Source organism: Parus major, chromosome 2 (genome assembly GCF_001522545.3).
Source record: "Parus major isolate Abel chromosome 2, Parus_major1.1, whole genome shotgun sequence".
Classification (NCBI taxonomy): Eukaryota; Metazoa; Chordata; class Aves; order Passeriformes; family Paridae; genus Parus; species Parus major.
Genome location: NC_031769.1, coordinates 21100061 through 21121123, shown reverse-complemented (window position 1 = coordinate 21121123; position 21063 = coordinate 21100061). Strand labels below are relative to the sequence as shown.

The window sequence follows — 21063 nt, the reverse complement described above, 5'->3', positions numbered from 1 at the left end:
AGCTCCGCCCCGCCGCCGCGCCGAGCCCCCTGCCAGCGAAGGAGATGGCGAGAGCCGGCGAGGCTCCCCGCAGAGCCCGCTCGGAAGAGGGAAGTGCTGGGAAATGTAGTCGTTTGCCAGGGCGCGAAGGAGCGGGGCGAGACCGGAGGGGAAGCCCCGGAGGCCGGCAGCGCTGCAGGGATTCCGCAGTCGCTCCCGCCCCGTGGGGCCGCCCCGGTACCGCACCGCTCCGGGGCTGAGGGAACCCCCGCCGCAAAACTTGCCTTCACTGACACCTGCGGGTGAGGGCGGGGGCTCTCTGGGGAGGCAGCCGGGGCGTTCTCCCTTCCTCCCTGCCCACACCGCCGTCAGCCTTTCCCTCCTTTAGGGGTTCATTTTCTGAGAAAACCTTCATTCCCTTCTCTATGACACTTTTTTTTCTTCCTTTCTTAAATTTCTACTCCCTCTCTGCTTTTTTAACAAAGAGAGTAGGAATGGATTACAACGGAGAATCATTCCTTTCACGTTACAACACGCTCTCCTGGACTAAGCAGGAGGCAGAGGTGCCAAGGAGTCCCCACGATGTCCGTTCCCTGAAACGCGATAATAATTCTCCCTCAGCGGAGGGATGGCTGCATCTGCAACCCAATTCTACACTCCCACCTACCGGGAAGCCGGGAGCAGCAGTGCTGCCTCTCAGCACGGCGTATCTCACCTTCCTTAACTACATTTCTGTATGAAAATGGGACAAGAGTGGCGCTCGCCCGAGGCACCTCTTTCCCCGCCGTTTTCAGAAGGGGCGATGGTAAGGAGGCCATGGCACGCAGCTGAGGTGAGCGGAGAGAGGAGGAGGGATGTCCGGGCAGCGGCAGATGCAGGTCGCTACCGATCCAGGCAAGAAAATACGAAGTCTGACTACCCACTCCAAGGCTTGTACCAGTTGTAAACACATAATAAAGGAGGAGGTGGCATCACAGATAATGCCACTGAAAGCCGCTGCTCGTTGTAGTCTCAAAGATTAAAAGAACAAACAAACAAAATACCTTTAAAATAATTATGTAGGTCAATTTTAATTGCACTGCTTGTACCGACAACAGCCAGGACATCCGGCATCTCCATTTCTGCTCTTAGAAGAGGTTTCCACCCGCCGGGCTGCCTTCTGCCTTCCACAGCTCCCCACGGGAAGGGCCGTGCTCCGGGCACAGCCGCTCCCCGGAGCCACCCGCCAGGGAACGCCGGCGCTCCTGGCCCCGTTTCTCCGCAGGGCTTACCTCACTTACACATACCGTCTCATTAAAGGAACCAATTGGAGCAGAGATTAAAGTAATTCAGTTTATCAGAGTTTGTTTCTGTGGTAAGAAAACAGACAACACGACAGTCCAACAGGCTGAAGATAACAGCAGAGTACTGCATTTGGAAATACATAGTAACTTTGAGGAGAAAGCTGCTGATAAGTTTTATGCTGTCCTGCTAACGCTGCTGTCAACTACAGGCAAGATGCAATATTAGATCAAAGTATCCATTAAATCCTGAAGCAGCTGCTGAAATAGTGTAAAATTAGCTTATAAAATTCTGATGTGGGGTGTCATGGGTGGGTTGGGTAAAGAAAATGAGAAAGTGCTATTTATAGAAAAAAAAAAATCAGTATTATAATATGATGCTTCAATTTTCTTACAAGTCATAAATCCTTACGTTTCAGGCTGTACCCAACCCCTACAGTTATTTCAGTTAGACCAAACTTTCACCAATAGCACACTATTTCACATCTGCTTCTGTCGGTATTTCTGTGAGAATTCATGACATTGGGTATATGTTCAGCAGCAGATACACAGTACACTTATACACTCATTTCCTGGATCAGTACATCATGGATTTCTTTTTTCTCTTGCTCACCAGTGTTCAGATTTAGTGTAGGTGTTACACATGGAAAGTTCACTAACCCAGTGCCAGCCAAAGCTTGGCTGCTCTAAACTAACTATGAAAGCAGAGTTTTATCCAGTCTGTGTGCTCAGTGCATATGGTGATACATAGGTTTCAGAAATGCAGTCCTTTTTTTAGTACACCAATTCTATTTTGGTCAAATCCTTTACTAATTTTAAGAATAATATTTTATTTATTTTTTTTTTTTTTTAGAAATACAGCCAACTAATACAAAGATAAAGGCATTTAAAATATGTGTGTGCGTGAAGCAATTAGCCAAAACGGAGATGAAAAAGGTTTTACATTCCTTTCCTTGCAAACCTCTCTTGTTTATATCTTCTACTCTTTGGCTTATTTATTTGTCTCTTCTGTGATTAATTAATTTTAAAGAGAAGACTTAAATTGCAGAAAAATTCTATATTATGTTGAAGCATCTAAATCACAAGGAAGTAAATCCTGATCTGTATGTCTGAAGTCCCTTCTTATTGTACACATTGATTAGAAATGGATGATTTAACAGACTTAATCCTTCAGAGAAATATTTAAATTTCATTGATGGTGATTTCACATTCATTTGGGAAATCAGGCAGAGAACATCGAGATTCATCTCCTAGTTTTACTTTCTGGGAGTTCCTCAACATTGCTGAAGACTGTGGCAGACTATCCACCTCTGCATAACGAGCTCTTTCACATCAGGGGACAGATTTTTTCTTCTTCTAGCAACTCATAGAATATCTCATGTTGGAAGAGATCTGTAAGAATCATAAAGTCCAACTCCCTTCTCTTTGTGGAACTACCTAAAAATACACCATATCATGGTGTCATCCAGTCCTGACTTGGGGACTGTTTCCCTGAGGAGGATGTTCTGGTGACCAACCACCCTCTCATCAGTGAAGAAGCTTGTCCTGATGTCCAGCCTGAACATTAGCTGTTGCAGCTTCCTGCCATTTCCGTGTGCCCTATCTCTAGTCCCTGGAGAGAGGAGACCAGCACCTGCCCCTCCACTGCCTGCAGTACTGAAGGGCACAGAGAAAGTCTGGGGTTTGTGGCCAGCCATCCACACACCCAGCAGATATTCAACACTGAATCTTGAACTGAGATCTCCACTCAACAAAAACCCAAAAACAACAACAACAAACCAAAACAAACAAAAAAACCACACCAAAAACAAGACAAACCCCAAACAAACAAATAAAAATATTAAATAAAAATATTACAGAGAGCCACCTGAATCTACAACTTCTTTATCCTAAATTAAATTGGACTATACCCGAACACCTACTTTCCATCCCAAATCTTTTTATAGTGCTATATCTAGGGTGGTCTGCATTTATTGTGAATAGCCGCACTATCTAAAGCAAATAACCAAAAAGCAACATTTGCAGAATTCATGGTAAAAAACCCCAAATTATTTATATTATTATCATATCACCTTCAAATGATGGTTAATGGTAAATGGTTAATGGACTTTACTCACATTTTTCTTCACTTGCTACAGATTATCAGTGGTGACTGTGGCGTTATCAACAGGATTTACTTTTGTTTTTGTTATTAAGTACAAGCATAAATAATCTCCTTACAGGGTCCAGAAGACTAGTTATGCTAAGAAATAAATTTTGGTATTTGTTTTCTAGTCCACCTACATATATTCTGTGTAAGTTGTACAATTGCTCTGGATCAATTGGTTGCTAAAATTTTCCCTAATTTTTCTTCAAGAGTGGTGATTAGATGCATATAGAGGTTACAGCTAAATCTGAGTGTCAGTAAGCACTTGAAAGAAAATAGCTTGTTTTCCAGAATATTTACGAGACAAAACATAATTGAAAAAAATAAGAGGGATAAAGGGGAGTCCATTTCCTGCTGTGATGCAAGTAATATCCAAACTAGTCATCCAAAAAGGATATGAACACTCGATCACATTTAATTGCAATTTTATCTTACACTTCAGTATTTCAGGAATTTCCCATAATTCTTTCCACATTCTAATTGCATGTCTTAAAATTCTTAGATTCTGAGCATCTACAGAATGAAACTAGGGCAAGGAAATGCTTTCCACCTTTGAGTACTCAGTGTAAGACCAAGGCAGACTGAGATTTGATGCTTCTGTGGTCATGTAAACTGTCAACATGATCAAAAAGCCCAGAATGATCAGCCTTTATCAGCTCCTGGTGTTTATCAGTCAATGGCCCAGAGGCCAAGTGGACCACATATATGACAACGACTCTCCAGCTAGAGAGCATGGAGGGGTTCATTATTTTTGTCCCATGTCCACAAGTCCCACTGTAATTACACCGGTTAGAGCAGCTACCATTTTTCCAACATTCCTTCACTCAGAGGCTGCCACGAGAGCTTCACAGACACCATCACCAGCTACATTAGCTGAGTGTGTCAGAGCTGAGCCTCTTCAGATGTGGGATGAAGCTGCACACACCCTCACAGGTACATCTAAATGCTAAAAACCTCAGGTTGTAACCAACTTCCCTGCAATGCTAATGGGAAAGCCAGCTCTAGTCACCTCTTGCTTTGTGTGCAGCTGGTTGTGCAGCTGGACATTGGGCAAGAGCTGCCCACACAGATACTGCTGCAGAGCACAGGGCTGACCTGAGTGCATGGATCTCAGAAGTTACTGCAGAACTTCCTTACGTGTGTGTGGTGTTGGCATTGCTAAACCCCACAGGAGTTTGTACACCCCCATGTGCACACATACAGACTGGGAACTGTTTGCTCTCAGCTGCACTGTAATTTACCTGAACAGACACATTTCTGCTCCTCAAAGTCACAGAAAGCAAGACAATCCAAAAATTAAGTGCATTAGAAGAAATCCTTATGAAGAGTTCAAACTGTAATTATATAATATGTAATTATTACAAATACATATAGATAAATAAAGGTTTACCACTGGAAGTACAGTTTTAGTGACCAGAGAGGTAGTCTTTGTCTGAACTGTTTGAGTTTCTCACAATCACTGCCACATATTTTGAAAATACTCAATCTCTAAGGAAATCAGAGATGTTCTATTAATTACCCTTCCATATTTATTTTTTCAAATAGTAACATAAATATATTCAAACTTTTGTAAAAATTGTGGTTGGTTTTTTTTTAACAAGCTTAAAAGGTAATAAATACATTAAAATAATTAAATAAGCTGATTAAATCTGCTTTGGAAATAGTTAATAGGCTTACTGTGGCTTGTGATGCCAACTGAACATATGACAAAGGGGATTCTCTTAACACACACTGAAGTGACCAGTAAACAAAATCTTCATGACTAGAACTGCTTTTGCAACCACTAGCAGTGACTCTCCTGTCTTGTTCTGGATTACAATGAAGTCTTCATATTTTAATGGCAAACCTCAGAATTTTTTTTCCCCTTCAAGATTCTAAAGCCAGATTCCAATGTGTTCAAAACTTCCCTTTGCAGTGCCTGTTAACATGTTCTAGGACAGCGTTTAATCATTTACAAAACATACACAGTTCATCTGATAAGTAGGTTTACTAACAGTGACTCCTTCTACCGTTCACCCTTAAGGTTGCAGCAATCCTTGAGTATATATAGCCAAGGACACACATCCCAGGTGGAGCCCACCAGGGCAGCTAAAGGAGTGTGTGCGCCAGGAGTGGAAGCAATCCTTTAGGAGGAAATGAAAATTTATTTTTTTTTTAATTTTACTTTTAAGACTGAACCAAAACCTAGAAAAAACTCACACCCAGAAACTCCAACAAAACCTTCAACCAAACAAAATTATCTCAATAGAAGAAAAACAATCAAAGAACTTGTTCCTAAAATATATTGAACTTACTGAACGAGAGAGCAATCAGTGAAGTGTCATTCAAAATGAAGAACAAAGTAATTGCCTCAATCTTCTACTTTGAAGTCCCAGTCCTAGAGTACTAAAACCACTATGTATGTACTGGTAATTTACAGGCAAAAATAAAAAATAAATACAGATAGACACATCCAAGATCAACTCCCCCTTAAAACGTTCATTTTGCTCATTTCTGTAATAGCTTACTATATTTTTGGCATGTGACTCCAGATCAGGATTAATGATAAATCAAGCTAGAAGTGACCAGCAAGGTGGCAAAGCCAAAAGCAGCCCTCACCAGACTGTACATGCAATTACATTAACAGAGGAATAAGGAATGTCACCTTTAGGGTGACAGGAACTCCCTAAGCAGCTACTTTCATCATTAAGCTTCCAATTCATACCCTCTGTGAAGAAAACTAATTTTATATAATTGTTCCTCACACATTCCTGCACTCCACGCAGCTTTACCTACGCTCACAGAAAAGAGCCTATAAAGGACAGAGCATAGCCTACAACATTAAACCACTTTCACCATAGGAGCACTAAGTTTCAGAATATTAAATGGGCAAGAGATGAAAATGCAAACAAGAAATTTATGCAAAAATTAATGAAAGTAATTTCTGTGGTTGAGATCTCCTATATGACCTTAAGGCACTCTACATTTATTAACAAAGCTTTGCCTCTTGTAATTTCATACTTGTGCCCTCTCATGATTTACAGATACAGAAATTCTGAAAGAAATCAGCTCTGGTAAAGATCTGCATGATTAAGAAAAAACTCTTCACAACTCTCATGTCTTTTTCTTAGTTTCTGAGTAAAACCAATCCAACAGGCTGGCTACTCTGAAAGAAAAATCAAACAAATTACCTAAGTTAATCAGAAGCCTACCTGTCCTGTTGGTTTCTTGTTTGTTTTCCCACAATGAAAATATATACATCTAACTGCTTTCTTATTAGCTGAAATATACAATAGAGCTATTTTAATTTAATAATACATCAGAGTAGTCAAAGAATGTAATACATCTTTGTTACTGTGTTCTCTATTAAAGCAGCAGAAGAAACAGAAAAGGGAAACAACCAAACATCAGTAATCCGAGAGTAATGGACTACCTTATTTACAGTGGAACATCCAGTTATTTTTAATGTGGTTACATGGAACATATCACAGTCAACAATTTTAGAAAATTGCTCTAAATGCAGCTGCATCATGCTTTGCCTAGCAATTCATTTAGTACAAATGTCAGGTCAGAGCCTTTTACCAGACACAATAAAACAGCACCTTTAAAAAAAACCCAAAACACATGACCAAAGTCAAACTCAAGTTTTATTTTTCATATTTACATATACAGAAATTTTTGCATTAAAAACTTGAAAACCAAATAATCTGTACATATAATATAGCAATTTAAGTCTTCATGAATAGAATCTTTATTTTTCAAGTCAATTTAAAAATCATTATATTAAATAAACCAGTATTAAAATCCAAAAAATGGAGATGAGGATGAAGTGGAAAATAATGACCACACAACATTTGCATTCTGCCCTTCACATGTATCATTTATGCTCATTGAACATATGTTCTCAGTGTAACTTGAAAAACCTCCAAATTCTGAATTTCTTTCACTTGTCTGAAATAACTCCAACAGGGACTGCAGTGGTGAGCTACAAGTGCTTCTCTTCTCTTCAGGAACAGACAGTCCATCTGAATTCTTTACACATAACTCCATATTCTGTTTCTGGGTTTCTCTCTTATTCCTTTTTAAATTAAGCTTCACTTTTCTGTGCAGCTTTCCAGACGTTGAACTGTGGGCAGTGCTGGCAGCTGATGCATAAAGTTCTTTGTTCACAGTAGTATCAGATACTTCAGCCTCCAGAACGACATTGTGCTGCATTTGTTGATGATTATCACGTAAATCGTGATGTTTCTTGACATATGTAGGATTGGCATCTGTTTTTTTCAAACACTTTGCTGGAAGAACTACTGAATTATTTAATTTTCTTTTTTGCTGTAATAAGTTTTTGTCTTTTTCACTGAAATTTGTAACTTCACTATGAGAATATAAAGTATCCATTCCTTCCTGAAAACACTCCACATTCTTTTTACTTACATCTGGTTCCAGTATTTCCTTGCTGAATGGCTTAGAAGCTCTAGACGAGTTCTCGGTGTACACTCTGTCAGTTTTCTGAAGGGGTGGTTGTATGGAATTTGATGATACAACAGTCTCTCTTAACTTCACAGCACAGGGGCAATCAGTCTTAATACTTTCATTATTAATTCTGAACTTACTTTTTAGTTCCAAAGGTTGTGGTGGGTGACGATAAAGAACTGAACAGACAGATGCAGAAGCAGGGGCAGGTATTGGCACAGAATTTGGTTGTACTTCTGCAGGCTGGCGATCCAGTTTGAGTGCCTGCATTGCAGTATCCTTCCAGGAGTAAGTTTTCAAAGAAATGCGTTGCTTTTTCAGTCGCTCTTTTAACTCATCTGGTCTGGTTATCTTTCCAATAATAGGAGAAAAATATCCTGTGCTACATTTTGTCCTACAATGAAATAGTTTAAGAATATTAACAAACAAAAAACACTGTGCAACCTAACTCCATATACAACTGATCTGACAAAGGAGCTTTTGTCTTTACTCCTCAAGGAAAGGTATTTTTAGAGTAGTAACACACTATTTCTACAGGAGCAGAGTGCCTTATAGTTTTGATGTTTTCTTACTGATTTCGACAGCTCATGAAGATGTTTTAAAAACACACAAAGTAGTCTAGTATTTTAGTACATCTCAAATTACAGTGGCATTAAGAATAAAATAAATTAATGAATATAATGCAATGACTATAAATACAATATAATTACAAATATTCTATGATATATATACACACAAAACTAACATGATTTTCTTGACAGGACTTCAAGCATAACAACTCTGAGTATTTTGAAATCACAAAAGAAAGAAAGGCTTCTTTTCATTAGACTATCAGTTATTTGATTCTATTTGCATTTATTTTTATTTCTTTCTTCATTATTTGCCTTTTTTTTTTATAAATAAAAAAGTTATTCCTTATCTCCTGGCTCACTTTAAAAAATCAGAGCAACCTTGAATCGTGTTACTGCTTCATGTAACAAAGACCCTGGTGCCTTCAGTCCAAGACACCAAACAAGCCTTTCTTGCCCTTTCAAGCTCTTGAGCTGCAAAGAAAGGAACATCTGCTTTCTCTGTCTGGCACAGGCAGCACAGAAGCCAAGAGATTTAGAGTACAGGCAGGAAGGTTTTCCACAGGTAAGGAGACCAGACTGACTAATTTGATGTCCTTAAACTACTAAATATGACAGAAAACATTTGGAGCAAGATGTCAAGACATTGTCTGATAGCAATATTTCAGTACAGTAGATTTTCTGTTACAGGAGCTGAAGATAAGTAGGACAACTTCTGGCAACTTTCAGTCTCATCTTTCTCTAATATCATCTGCACTCCTGATATTTTTTTTTAGATTCTGCTTTACAGAACTGATTTCCCACATACAACCTCATTGAAAAATTCCATTATTTATTTCACCCTTAAAAACATGAATTTATCCTGTTCTATTCAGATCAAGAATTTCAGAACTATCTTTATATTCAATGTCCTGACTCCCAGAGTCTTTAGAATTTACAAAATGTAAATACTCACCCTTTTATTTTTCCTGTATCATCATCTTTGTATGCAACAAACTCATAAACTAACTTTGAGATTATATCATCAACAACTTTATACTGTGTGCTTTGTGCAAAATTTTGGTGCCGTTCACTTTCAAGATGCTGCAATAAAGAAAAAATATGAAATAAATCTAATATTACAGATAGGAATATGCAAGTCAACAGTACAACAAGGAGCAAGCAAATATCATAATTTACTACCAACATCTCTAAGACATGAATTACTAGTGCCTTCAGCTATCAGAAATAGGTTTAAATCTTAATTGCTGCTTCTAACATGGGAAAAAAATACTAATTTTCTGGTTATTCAGAATAATATTTTAACATAAAAAATTATAGAGAAACTTCTGGTGATACCACATTAAAGAGATATGATCATATCAAAGCATATACTTGACATTTCACATACTGTTTGCAGATCTTCATATTTCTTCCCACAACATTCACAATATCCTCTCTTTCTTTTGTCCTGAGGAAACTGAGCAGGCATTCCACAATCCTTGTCACTGTTTATTTTGTTTCTGTTAAGAGAATATTAATGAGTCTTAAACATGGAACTGAGTGCTCAACTTGCCCCTCACAGCATGTCCATTCTTACTCACTTAAAAAAAATTAAAAAAAAAACAAACCCAAACCAAACTTTTATTTCCCCTTAAAACTATTTACATTATTTTAGTCAATGCTTAAAAAATCACAAAGAGCTATGCATAGATTTAAAATCAAACAAACAAAACCCAGAAACTGTAAGAAGACAGGCAGATCCAGTGAAATAATATGTAAGCATAGAACATCCAGGTTAGTACAGACATACTACTATAACTGACTCAGAATAAATAATACAGAATTACTAAACAAATGAAAATCAAAGGACATTTGGAAGTCTCTGTGCACAGCTGATAAAACTCAAACTAGAAAAAGAAAAAATTATTTTAACACCCACTGTTGGTTAAACATAATTTTGAATATGTTGATGCTGACCAAATGCTGTTTTTCTAGGTAAAGGATAAGTGGGAATGCAAAAAAATGAACCTAAAGTTCTTCCTGGACATTAAAATATGAAGAGGTTTTCAACAGCTGGTCCATGATCTTCAAAATCCTCATCTGTGAAAAGCTACTACTTGATGCAATCCACTACTAAACCACCTAATGTTGATATGCCAGCAGTAAAGCAAAATCATCAATCTCTACTTCCTTTTTATTATAAAGGATTAATTCCATCTCCCTACTTAGCCAGATTTTACCAAGTATCTGCACAGATGTAAGCTCAGGACTTTACATCTAAAAATCAACCTTGAAAGATCTCTAGCTTACAAAGCTTAGCAATGTACTGTTAACACCTCGCCCCAGCATTTCTTGGGTTGCCCAGGACAGGGCACTCTAGCCTGTGCTTTAACAGTAAAACTCGCAGAGAACCAGTAAAGCAGGACAGAAGCAATAGAATGCATCACCTGAAGACTGATTAAGTCTGCAGGTCTTGCCCAATGCCGAAGCAAGTAGAACTAACAACTTCTCTACAACAAGTTCTCCTCTCAAGTAACGATAAAAGTGAACATTCCCTTCTCTCCCAAAACTTATACTGGTCACATTCACCTGCTGAGTATGAAACCTTTTCCCACTTAAACATCTCTTCGGTATGTGCACACCTGAAATGTTACTTAGGAATTTTTACTCAAATATAAATCCTGAATTTTTTAATATATTGTATTCCATAATCCATCTAAACAAAACTTGCCTTTTTGTTTTTGTAAAGCTTTAAAAAAAATGGACCTTTCCAGCATCCTCTGAAGACACAATCAGAAATTGCCTTATTTATACAGCAGTAACCCCTGCAATACCTGTTTTTTCCCTTTTCATACTGCTGCCTTACTTGCAATTTAAAAAAATAAAATAAAGTAAGTCCATAAAAAAAAAGCATCATGGCAACATCAACTGAAACCTCCAGCTCTGTATGGTCAAGACTGGACAGAACTGTGGAGAAGCCACTTCATAAAGAAAACAGGTATCACAACTAGTAAGTATTCAGCCCCAAGGACCAAAAAGCAGCAACTTACTAAATACACAAAGTTCCACATATAGCAAAGCTATCCTTCACCTATTTGGTCTCTCCCATAAATCAGTTTTAGAAGTCAATGAAAAAAGCTGGGTAGAAAAAAAATTTAAAACCCACACTGATTCACAGAAAACAGTACGTTAAGACTCTTAAATAGTTTCAAATAATAAAATGTATTTGCTGAAGTTCTAACTGCATCTGTAGTGCTCAAATAGAGTCTGAATGCCAAAATTTATCACATAAACACTTGCTGTAAAGCCAGCTGCAATTCTACTGGGCAGCTGGCTTCTACTTTTCAGCTTTGAAGAGTTGAAGCAGTATTAGCAGTCTAATTTCTTTAATTATCAACAGTATACACTCTGTATCAACAATGGTTAGGTACTGTGATTGAATATCACTGCTTTATAAATTTAACTACTTATTTCAGAACTATATGGACAAATACAAAAGGAATCTTAATAAACCCACTTCTTGTGAAATACTTACTGAACAGCATCCAAGATGAGGACAAAGAAGAAACCAGTGTCAGAAAGGAAAAAAATATCTTATGGTGACCCATAGTGAAAGGAGAAGGCCACACTTTTGGATGTATGTATCTGTATGCCCAAAAAAAGGACTAAAGACAGGATAAAGAGGGAACAGATAAAGGGACAGACAACAACAGTGCACTAAATGCATCAGATGAGAGAGGGCAAATAGTATTAAATAGCACAGAAAATTAGAAGAAAAGCAATTATTTTAGAAAACAATTAGTTATGGAATAATTCAGAGAACAACTCTCTCCACTATCCACACCTCAATAAAATAAAAATTTCAACAAACCTTTCCTTAGTCTGAGTTTGCTTTTGACCAGAAGGATACTTCTTATCCACCTCAAATGGACTATATGGCTTTGGAACACAATAGTTCAGAAATGGAAAACTCAGTAACTGCAGATAAAATGGTCGGTACTGGCTGTATAAACACAAAATAAATGCATGAGAATCATCAAAAATGGAAAAAAAGGCTTCATTGCATACATTACTTCAGGTCAAAAATCTTGAGAAAGTGTTTCTCTTTTATATATGACATACACAGAATGCTAAGCAGATAAATATCTTAGAATAAGTCACTCATTCCTTCAGTTTCCTTAGTTGTCTTTATAAAAAAATTTAAAAAAGCATTGGCTGTTGGGAACTGCTGTAGCTACTTTTCATATACTGAATAATCAGTTGACTGAAATGCTGATGGCAGAGTTCAGTCTGATTTTTTCCCCCACATTACTATTATAAGCTACCCAGGCAAAATTACAGCAAAGCATCACCTTCTGATACTGAACTTTTACTCATGTTGTATAAAGATTAAAAACCAGTATGTTACATAAATATTTTGAAGTGTTTAGTACTCCACTACAATATGAATTTCACATATTGTTAAATTCACATATGGTGAATATAAATGTATGAATTTCTTATCCTTACAACTGACTCTGTTGGTCCAATTCTCCCCACTATTCCCATGTCCCTCATACCTGTTGCACCAACTCACAGTGCACAACCAGGTTTAGATCTTTTTTCAGTTCAGGAAAGCGTCAGAGAAATCAGGTCAAAGAATTTAGCACTTATAAACAACACAGTAAGTCAGAAGTTAGTTAGCAATTTAAAGGTGCAAACTATGCTGTGCAAACTTTTTGTACAATTCATTATTCTCTCAACTTCTGACTAACTGGTGTTTTGTTACACAATGAAGACTAACTGGTTACAGGACCAGAAATACGTGAAATTTTTCAAGGCTGAAAGTATCAAATCTCATGCTACTGTGGATACTGAAATCAGATTAATAGCTTTCAATTTTTCCCTTTAAAAATAAATGATTGAACAGAAAATTAAACCTAATTTTGATGAATTATTTTAACTAACAACTTTTCTTTCCTGACATCTAAAGAAGGAGATAAATGTAATTGAGTTCAAACTACAGGAGTGAAATTCAGTATACAGAGTTTTATTGGTCTTTTGTGCAGGATTTGGAACTAAGGAAAGATGTAAAGGCTCAGGATTCCCTTTCATTCCTTGGTAGGAAGTAATCCAAAGAACCCTCTCTCATGATCCACAAACTGGAGTTACCTGTTAACTTGCCACTTCCATCACTTACTGCAAATATTTCCTACTCTACTACTACTACTGCTCAATCTCATTTGGTGGCTAAAGACATTTGTATGGCATTTTAAGAGGACAGTACACTTGACATCTGAAGTCAGGAAGTTAAAAGGATCTAAAATTTAAGGCCACACTTCCTGAAGAAACTCTCAGTTACTCAGTTTGAGAATCATATTACTAAATGCATGAAGAGAACACTTACCGACTCCTATCTTCCACCCTGATAAATGGAATTTTCAATCTACCTGCTCAGAAGGGGAGAAAAGGAAATTAATATAGAATTACTTTTTATCATTTATCAGGTTGCTCCAGTAGCTTAATAAATAAGCAGACTTTATTTTAGAACTCATTATGTACAGGTTTTGACAAACTTGATTTACACAAAGTTTCTCTACATCCTTCTTTTGGACATACAAAAGTATGGAACATTTGAGCACAGGAGAAATGTAGCACATTTATAAGCATTCAGAAAATAAGTCAAGCCAAAAACTTCTACAATTATTGAAGTACTTACTTTTTGACTTTTGAGCAGTAATGTGTTTCCCCTATTGAAAAAAGAGAGATGGTATAAAATCACTGTATTTTCTGCATTGTACTTAAAAGATTAACCTGCAGATAATTTATAAGATTAGTGTGTTTAATCACTGTGTTAATCATGGCTTCATACAGTCAAGATGAATTTTTGAGGCAAAAAAGCTCATCAGTACTTTGAAACAAGGTAACATGTTTCCCAAAGAAATATTTCTTTCTACACTGAAAAAAAGAAGTGTTCTCCTTCACATGCCTCAATTTATTTTTTCTAAGACAAATCTAAACAAAAGAAACCCAGAAAGGTAAATTTATACACTTACTCTCTCCACCCTGAAAATACCCTGGCATAGTTGAAAGTTCAGTCTTTAATACAGATAACATTTTTACAACACTTTGTAAATCCTAATTACCTGCAAGTTGTAAAATGCCACCAAAACCTGTAGGACAGCAAGTATGTCCAATTAAAACAATTCTTTTAATGTGAATGGATTGACACAGGCTGAGTCTTTTAGTATTTTTAGGAATGAAGACTAGCATTTAGAGGAATATTTTGTCTTCAGAAAAAAGTGATGTCTATATTCAAGCATCAGCTGTTAAATGTAACTGATTCTGGTAAAAGTACAAACTCATTTCATACTATGTAAAAAAACCTCACCCATTATCCACGAACACAGTGATGATTTTGCAAAGGATTTTATGTGGTCTCAAGAATTAGCCAATATTACATTCCAAAACAACATAACACATGCTAAATAGTTTGGTTCCATTAATTTACCAGGCCCCATGGCTAAACTAGACAATTGTGCAAATTACAGAGCAACTGCAGATGGCACACAGAAGAGCTACAAGCTTTAATGCCTCACTATATCATACACTAAAAACTTGAGAAAAGGGGATTTTCACTTGCCAACTCCACATACTCAGCAAAATAGCTTCAAGATGGTTTATGCTTTTTCACTAAGAAGAAAGAGCTGCAGATTCCTTATAGAGACAGCTTCTCCAGGAAACATAACTATGATTTTTCAAAATGGCCATCAAAATTAAAGAATTTCTAATTACTGTGTCACAGGGAAAATTATACAAGGTAACATAGCCACCATTCTACATCATACTAAAACAACAATACATTAATTACTTTTGAGGCAGGCAGAACGGAAATTTTAGACATTTCAGCACTTCTGACTCTTAGACATCCTTTGCAAGAGCACAACTCCACACACTATGGAATCAATGCTACTAATACAGTTATTTTTAAATAATGTTGAAATATACAGCAAATACTTTGTATTTTCAAAGATGGTTTTTAAATCAATTCATAAGACATACGAGTCTGAAAAACTGAAAATGAGCAATACCTTTATTAAAGTAAAATCTACAAGCTTGACAGTAGGCAGTACTTAGGACTTTAGTACTTAATGTTTTCTTAGTTAATGAAACAAATGGCATTTTTATAAATGGCAGAGAGGCACTTACCACATCTTTAGAAGAACTGCCTGCTCTTTTGATTAGATAGAGCTCCCTTTTCTTTTGTTCAATGCAATTCTTAACATCTAGCAAAAAGTGTGAGAATTATTTTCAGTTAACCCAATTTTTGTATGTTTTGCAACTTTTAATATTTCAAATTCAACAAAAGAACAGTTAAATGAACATTATATGTTCAAGTCAGGCTTCATTTAACAAAAATATTTACCATCAATATGAAGTATCTTCACTCCCCAGCTCAAAGCATTGGATAGTATACTACCAGAGGGGATTAAGTCCTGCAAGCAATCAATTATATTAATTATTGTAATTATTAATTCCTTAAAATAATTAAAAATATAACATGAAATATGAAAGCTGAGATTAAATTACAGATGCTTTCCTTCTAGCCAAAAGAATACTCCTCTAGACTCCTGTCTCTCTGTACTACTGCACCTCACCATCAAAAGAATACATTTAACCTTCAGAAAGCCAAAACTGTCCTTTACAGTCACGTTTTATAGTAAGATTTGAATAAAGTGAATTTATACATTAACTTCACGAGCACCTCTCAAATGCTAGTAATATTGGCAATCCTGACAAATTTTACTACTTGTCCTAAGACTCCAAAGACTTTCAATTCTTCAGGAAGTACCCAGAAAGCATACCTGACACTTCACTTAGGACAATCCCTCAATTTCTGCCTGAGCATTCTGCGACTGACCTCTCTCTAAAATCATTAAGACCACTTTTGCTACTGCTCGTTCTCTAGAAAAAACAAACTACCAAGGTTCTGAAGCACAACTTTGTTGATTATTTGGCTTACCTGTTCTTTGATTGCTTTTTCAACCAAGGATCTTCCTCTGCTCATACGTACCTACATTAAAACAGAAACACATTTGTAGCAAAGAGAGATAATTTACATTGCTCTTAATGAATACATATGTTACCTACAAGGGTCTTTTGCTCATTCTACTGCTGATTTTTCAATAATATGCATCTTTCTCACAGGGTTACAGCTGATACAGTCAAATTGAAAAAAAACCCAAAACAAACAAACAAACAAAAAAAACCAAACAACCCGAACAAGTAATCAATAATTTTCAGCCAAAGAAGGCCACTGCAATCTTAGCACTGGAACAAAGCAGATGGTGGAATAAGCAGCCAGTGACACACACCAAAAGATGAGGTTTCATCACCTGGGATTGTGAAAATTATAGTCATGAATATAATCATAGCCTCTGTTTTATCCCCTGCTTTTCTAACACCAGTGCATTTCCTTTTTCTACTTTTTGCAGTTTATTCATTATGAGTTGCCTTTACCTATCCAGGTTGTTTGCAAAATGAGGTGACATCACCTATACAATATAAAGACCAACCTGAAGCCTGGTCATGTTTCTAAATAAACACCATATATATAGTAGAGCTAATTATTTTCAACTGTATTTTGAATGGACACAAGACTTGCCCACATAAGAAACTTCACATAAACCTGCATAAATTCAGATACTGTCGCAAATAATGCAATCCCCTAAGAAAGAGCTCAGAAAAACAATATTCATAATGTTCAATTTTAATTATTTCCTACTACAATCAGAGTGTTTCTGCAGATATCAGCATTAACAACATCAAATCAGCCACATTTTAATAGGCTGTGTTGCTAAAGAGACAGGAATCACTGGATGTCATCATGTGCCTGATCCAGCTGTCAAAAATGACATTAATACTGTAAGTCAGATATACTTTGACATTAGAACGTATTTTAGTGTACTCTGCTTATTTGCAAAAATGGATTATTTTTAAAATTAGTTTAAAAAAATTTGCTGAATTAGTTTTGAGTTACAGTTATATTTAACAAGTTGGCCTGAATAAATGCAAAATAATGTTTGAAAGAAAAACCCTTATTCACCCATGGAACTGCTGCCACCTTTAGGAAACAAAACAGGAGAAAAATTTTAAGAGCATATCCCATGGATTGCAGCTTATTTGCAGTATTATTACTAAGAAACTTACTGTATCTACTATCTTAAATGAACTTCCATCAGGTCGATCTTTTCGGTTGCTAGGATGAGGTGAACCATTTCCTCCATTAGATGCAGATTCTGGACTCGGAACAGGAGAAATCTGGCCAAGAGTTGATGCAAATTTTGCCTCCTTTTTGTTAGTCACCAGATAGTTGATATCTTTACTAAGAAAACTCTCCACTCGCTAAATATAAAAATAGAAAATAACTAATTATTCCAGGATGATCATTAACTCAATTTTACACTGACTATTGTAAGGGAAAGTGATAAAACTTCTAAAACTATTAAGTTCAAAAACACTGAATTAATAAGAAAATATTTTCTGAATATCTGGATGACAATTAAGTTGTACTAGCATCTTACCAGTCTCAAATTCTAATTTCAATTTCTTACTTTTGTAATCATTATTGAAAGAGCTTTGCTTTGTTCTGATTATGCCAATTTTTTATTATCTACCTGTAATACCTTCCAATTACAAGAATGCAAACACTGCATTAAGGAATAACAGACTAATTCAAGGAACAACTCTCTCTAATTTTACATATCAGAAATTACACAGTAGTGTTCAGCTAAACTTAAAGGCAGATGTTTCCAAATGTAATTAACAGTCTGAAAGAAGCTATAAATTTACTGAGTTTAGAACCAGCAGAAAAACTAAAATTTCAGAATAGCTACCATGTTTCACACGTACAGTTTTCATAACACTTCTCAATAAAATAAAGTCTTAAGTAGATACAAATTCTCATACTCAGCTATATAAAAATGTGGTCATTCTGCATTTACTCTCTTCCATTTTGCTGCTTCAGTCTCTTTCATTGCCAACTACAGTGTGATTATCAGCTATGTGCCTTGTTATTTAATGTCAGATTGTATAATTTGAGGTATTTTCCTCTTTTCCACTAATCAGTGTAGAAAGCACAAATCACACAGCTTGAAACTGTGCCTTTCAATTCTGCTCTTTTAGAGAAACGGGATATACAGAGCAAGGCACTTCTAAGTGCACTCCACACAAGCAACAAAGGAACATGTGGTAATTGTTCATGATGCTCTTGAGCACCTCAGGTTGAGGCATTTACTCTCCAGAATAAGCCAAAAAACCTTCCTTTTCAGTCTCTGAGTTTTGACCTTTTCACATACGAATGCCTAAAATTCTGGTTTAGAAGAAAGACAAATGAGAGCATGCACTTATTTGATGTTAAATGTAAAACAACACATTTAACTCAAAACCATGTTATTGCTATTCCTTACTGACACTATTTCAGACAGCACCTTGATTTACAAGCACCAATTTCATAAAGCTGCTAAGTATCCCTCTGAGGTGAAAGAAGTATTACCAAAGCGATATTCAGAACAGCGAGCAATTTAAGTAGCTCCCTTCTGCCTCTGTGCTTAAAAGGTACAATGCAATTAGTATTATTATTGTATACCATATGCTTGTATCAAAGAACTCCTTCCATACATTAAGGACAACTAGGAAAAAAATTAGTAAGCTGCTTATGAAGTTTATAATTTAAGCAAGAGTATTCAAAAACTAAGATACTCTGCAAAAAGTAGTTAGTGAATTTACTGTCTTGCAGAACGCATATACAAAACTCTTCATTTAACCTCATTCAGGTTCAGCTAAACATTGTTAGTTGTAATATGTAATCATGTTAATATAGTCAGAAGCAGCAGAAGAAAAATCACCTCAAACAATGAAACCTAATAAATTTAGACAAAATTTTAAGCCAGGTGAATAATCAACTGAAAACAAAATCTACTAAGAACTTCTGTTCCAATCAGTAAAGCAGCTTGTCCTGAAAACCCACAGAATAATTTGTTGGTAAGCTCACTGTTTGTACTAAAGTTTAAGAGAAACATAGATAAGTAAGACCCCATCTCAGATAACTGCAAATAACATTAAAATGTAGTTACAAACAACACAAAAAAGACATTCCACATGTGCACATTTCCTTCTAAGTTCATATAAGTCTCTGTTATTAACTTACCCCTCCCAGCTCTTTGAGGTCCTTTCCTAACTTTTCAGAGATCACATTTGATGGGATATCGAGGTAAAACACCTTCCCAGTGAGTGGCTTAAATCTGAGTTTCTCTGGTTTTCCTGTGTCTTTTCTCACATTTTTCAGGGAAGATTTTATCTTTTCTGTTTTTCCTTGTATTCCATATGCTGGGGAAAAAAAAAAAAAAAAAAAAAAAAAAAAAAAAAAAAAAAAAAAAAAAAAAAAAAGGCAATTTAAACAGAAATGGACTTTGGTTATATTTTCAAAAGAGAAAATTTCTCAATTATGATAATGGATGGAGCAAGCTTCCATAGAATGGTTTGGGCTGGAAGGGACCTTAGAGATCATCCTTTTACTAGAACACGTTGCTCAAAGCACAATGCCACATATTGGTTTTCCATTGGTTTTTCTTCCTCAATTCCTTACTCCTAGTTGCTTCTCTTCTGGAGAAGCTCAAGACAATGAGAGCTGCCACAGGAAGTAAGCAGGCCTCTTCTGGAGACAAAAAGGCAACATGCAAAACAGTCCCTCTGTTAAGTATTCCTTCCCTCCCTGAAACAGTCTTAGGAAAGGGAGCAGAACCACTGCTCATGCTGCAAAATCCTCTAAGTTTTATGAGCACACTAAAAAACGCAGGAACATCAGTCAGTTTTGTAGGATCTGGAAGAGAAAAAAAACCTAGAGAAATAAGAAAACGAAGAGACAGGTTGGTGTAACTGATCCAGAATCTAAACAAAAAAAGATGTATGATAAGCAAGCTTGCAAGGAAAATTCTGTAGACGATCATGGACCAAATACGGTGTTTTACTCACCACACACATGCCAGGGCCATTCAAAAATGAACACTATAAACACTGCAATTAATAATGGAGCACACATACTAAACATCTCAGGGATAATCTAAACTTTGGAGCACTCAAACTGGACTACAGTAGCAATCAAGAGTCACTTTGCAAAGCAGCTGCGTTCTCACACCCGGGGCCTAGGGAACCCTCCATACAAATACCGGCGAAGCCCTGCCTGGCGGGAGCAGCTCGCCCAGCAGCGGCCCGGCCGCTTCCCACACACGTGGGACTCGTTTTTACGTCTAAATCCCCACCCCACGCAAAAGCCCTCCAGCTGCCCCCCGCTCGCAGCGCCAGCCCGCGGGCGGCTCGGGCCCAAACCCGGCACGGGGCGGGCTGCGGCGCCTCACAGCCCCAGCCGGGATGGCGGCAGCGGCTGAGAAAGGCCTGAACGGCGGCAGCTCCCCCGCGCTGCCCGCAGCCCCCCGCTACTTACGGGGACGCGCTCCTTTGTCGGCGGCCTCGGCAGCGCTTGGCTTCATCTTCCCGCGGAGTCACATCGTGCTCTGCCCTGCCGGCCCTCCCGATCGGCACGGCCGCCGCACACCCGCCTTCCCGCCTCCGGCACGGCGGCGGCTGCGCCCTCACCAACGGCCCGCGCGGGCTGGGCCCC

General features: G+C 37.2%; 2 protein-coding genes across 3 annotated transcripts in view; both read right to left on the bottom strand.

The window, feature by feature from the left end:
* The window catches only part of LOC107215556, a gene marked incomplete at its 5' end in the record, with an annotated part of 821761 nt that overhangs the window by 611690 nt on the left and 189008 nt on the right, over positions 1-21063 (bottom strand). The gene's annotated exons all lie outside the window — the stretch shown is intronic.
* Positions 7014-20995, bottom strand: DBF4 (DBF4 zinc finger). 2 transcript variants are annotated; one of them, XM_015615677.2, is made up of 12 exons: positions 20887-20995; positions 19594-19772; positions 17595-17789; positions 16408-16458; positions 15811-15880; positions 15594-15670; positions 14104-14134; positions 13792-13837; positions 12277-12408; positions 9814-9925; positions 9379-9506; positions 7014-8248 (listed from the first exon to the last, which is right to left on the bottom strand). In XM_015615677.2, exons 1-12 carry the CDS (start codon positions 20930-20932, stop codon positions 7183-7185), a joined length of 2133 nt encoding a protein of 710 aa, XP_015471163.1. In that variant the 5' UTR covers positions 20933-20995; the 3' UTR covers positions 7014-7182. The 2 variants fall into 2 exon arrangements, with proteins under 2 accessions (XP_015471163.1, XP_015471172.1); XM_015615686.2 differs by having other exon boundaries at positions 13792-13834; positions 20887-20994.

Bases quoted from the DNA above. Each gene is read 5' to 3' on its own strand.
- DBF4 (XM_015615677.2), bottom strand. From the start codon at position 20,932: ATGAAGCCAAGCGCTGCCGAGGCCGCCGACAAAGGAGCGCGTCCCC. The intron at 16,459-17,594 runs GTAAGTTTCTTA...GTTTTAATGTAG, and splicing joins CATTTAAGATAGTAGATACA to GTACGTATGAGCAGAGGAAG. The intron at 9,507-9,813 runs GTATGTGAAATG...TCTTTATTGCAG, and splicing joins AATATGAAGATCTGCAAACA to CATCTTGAAAGTGAACGGCA.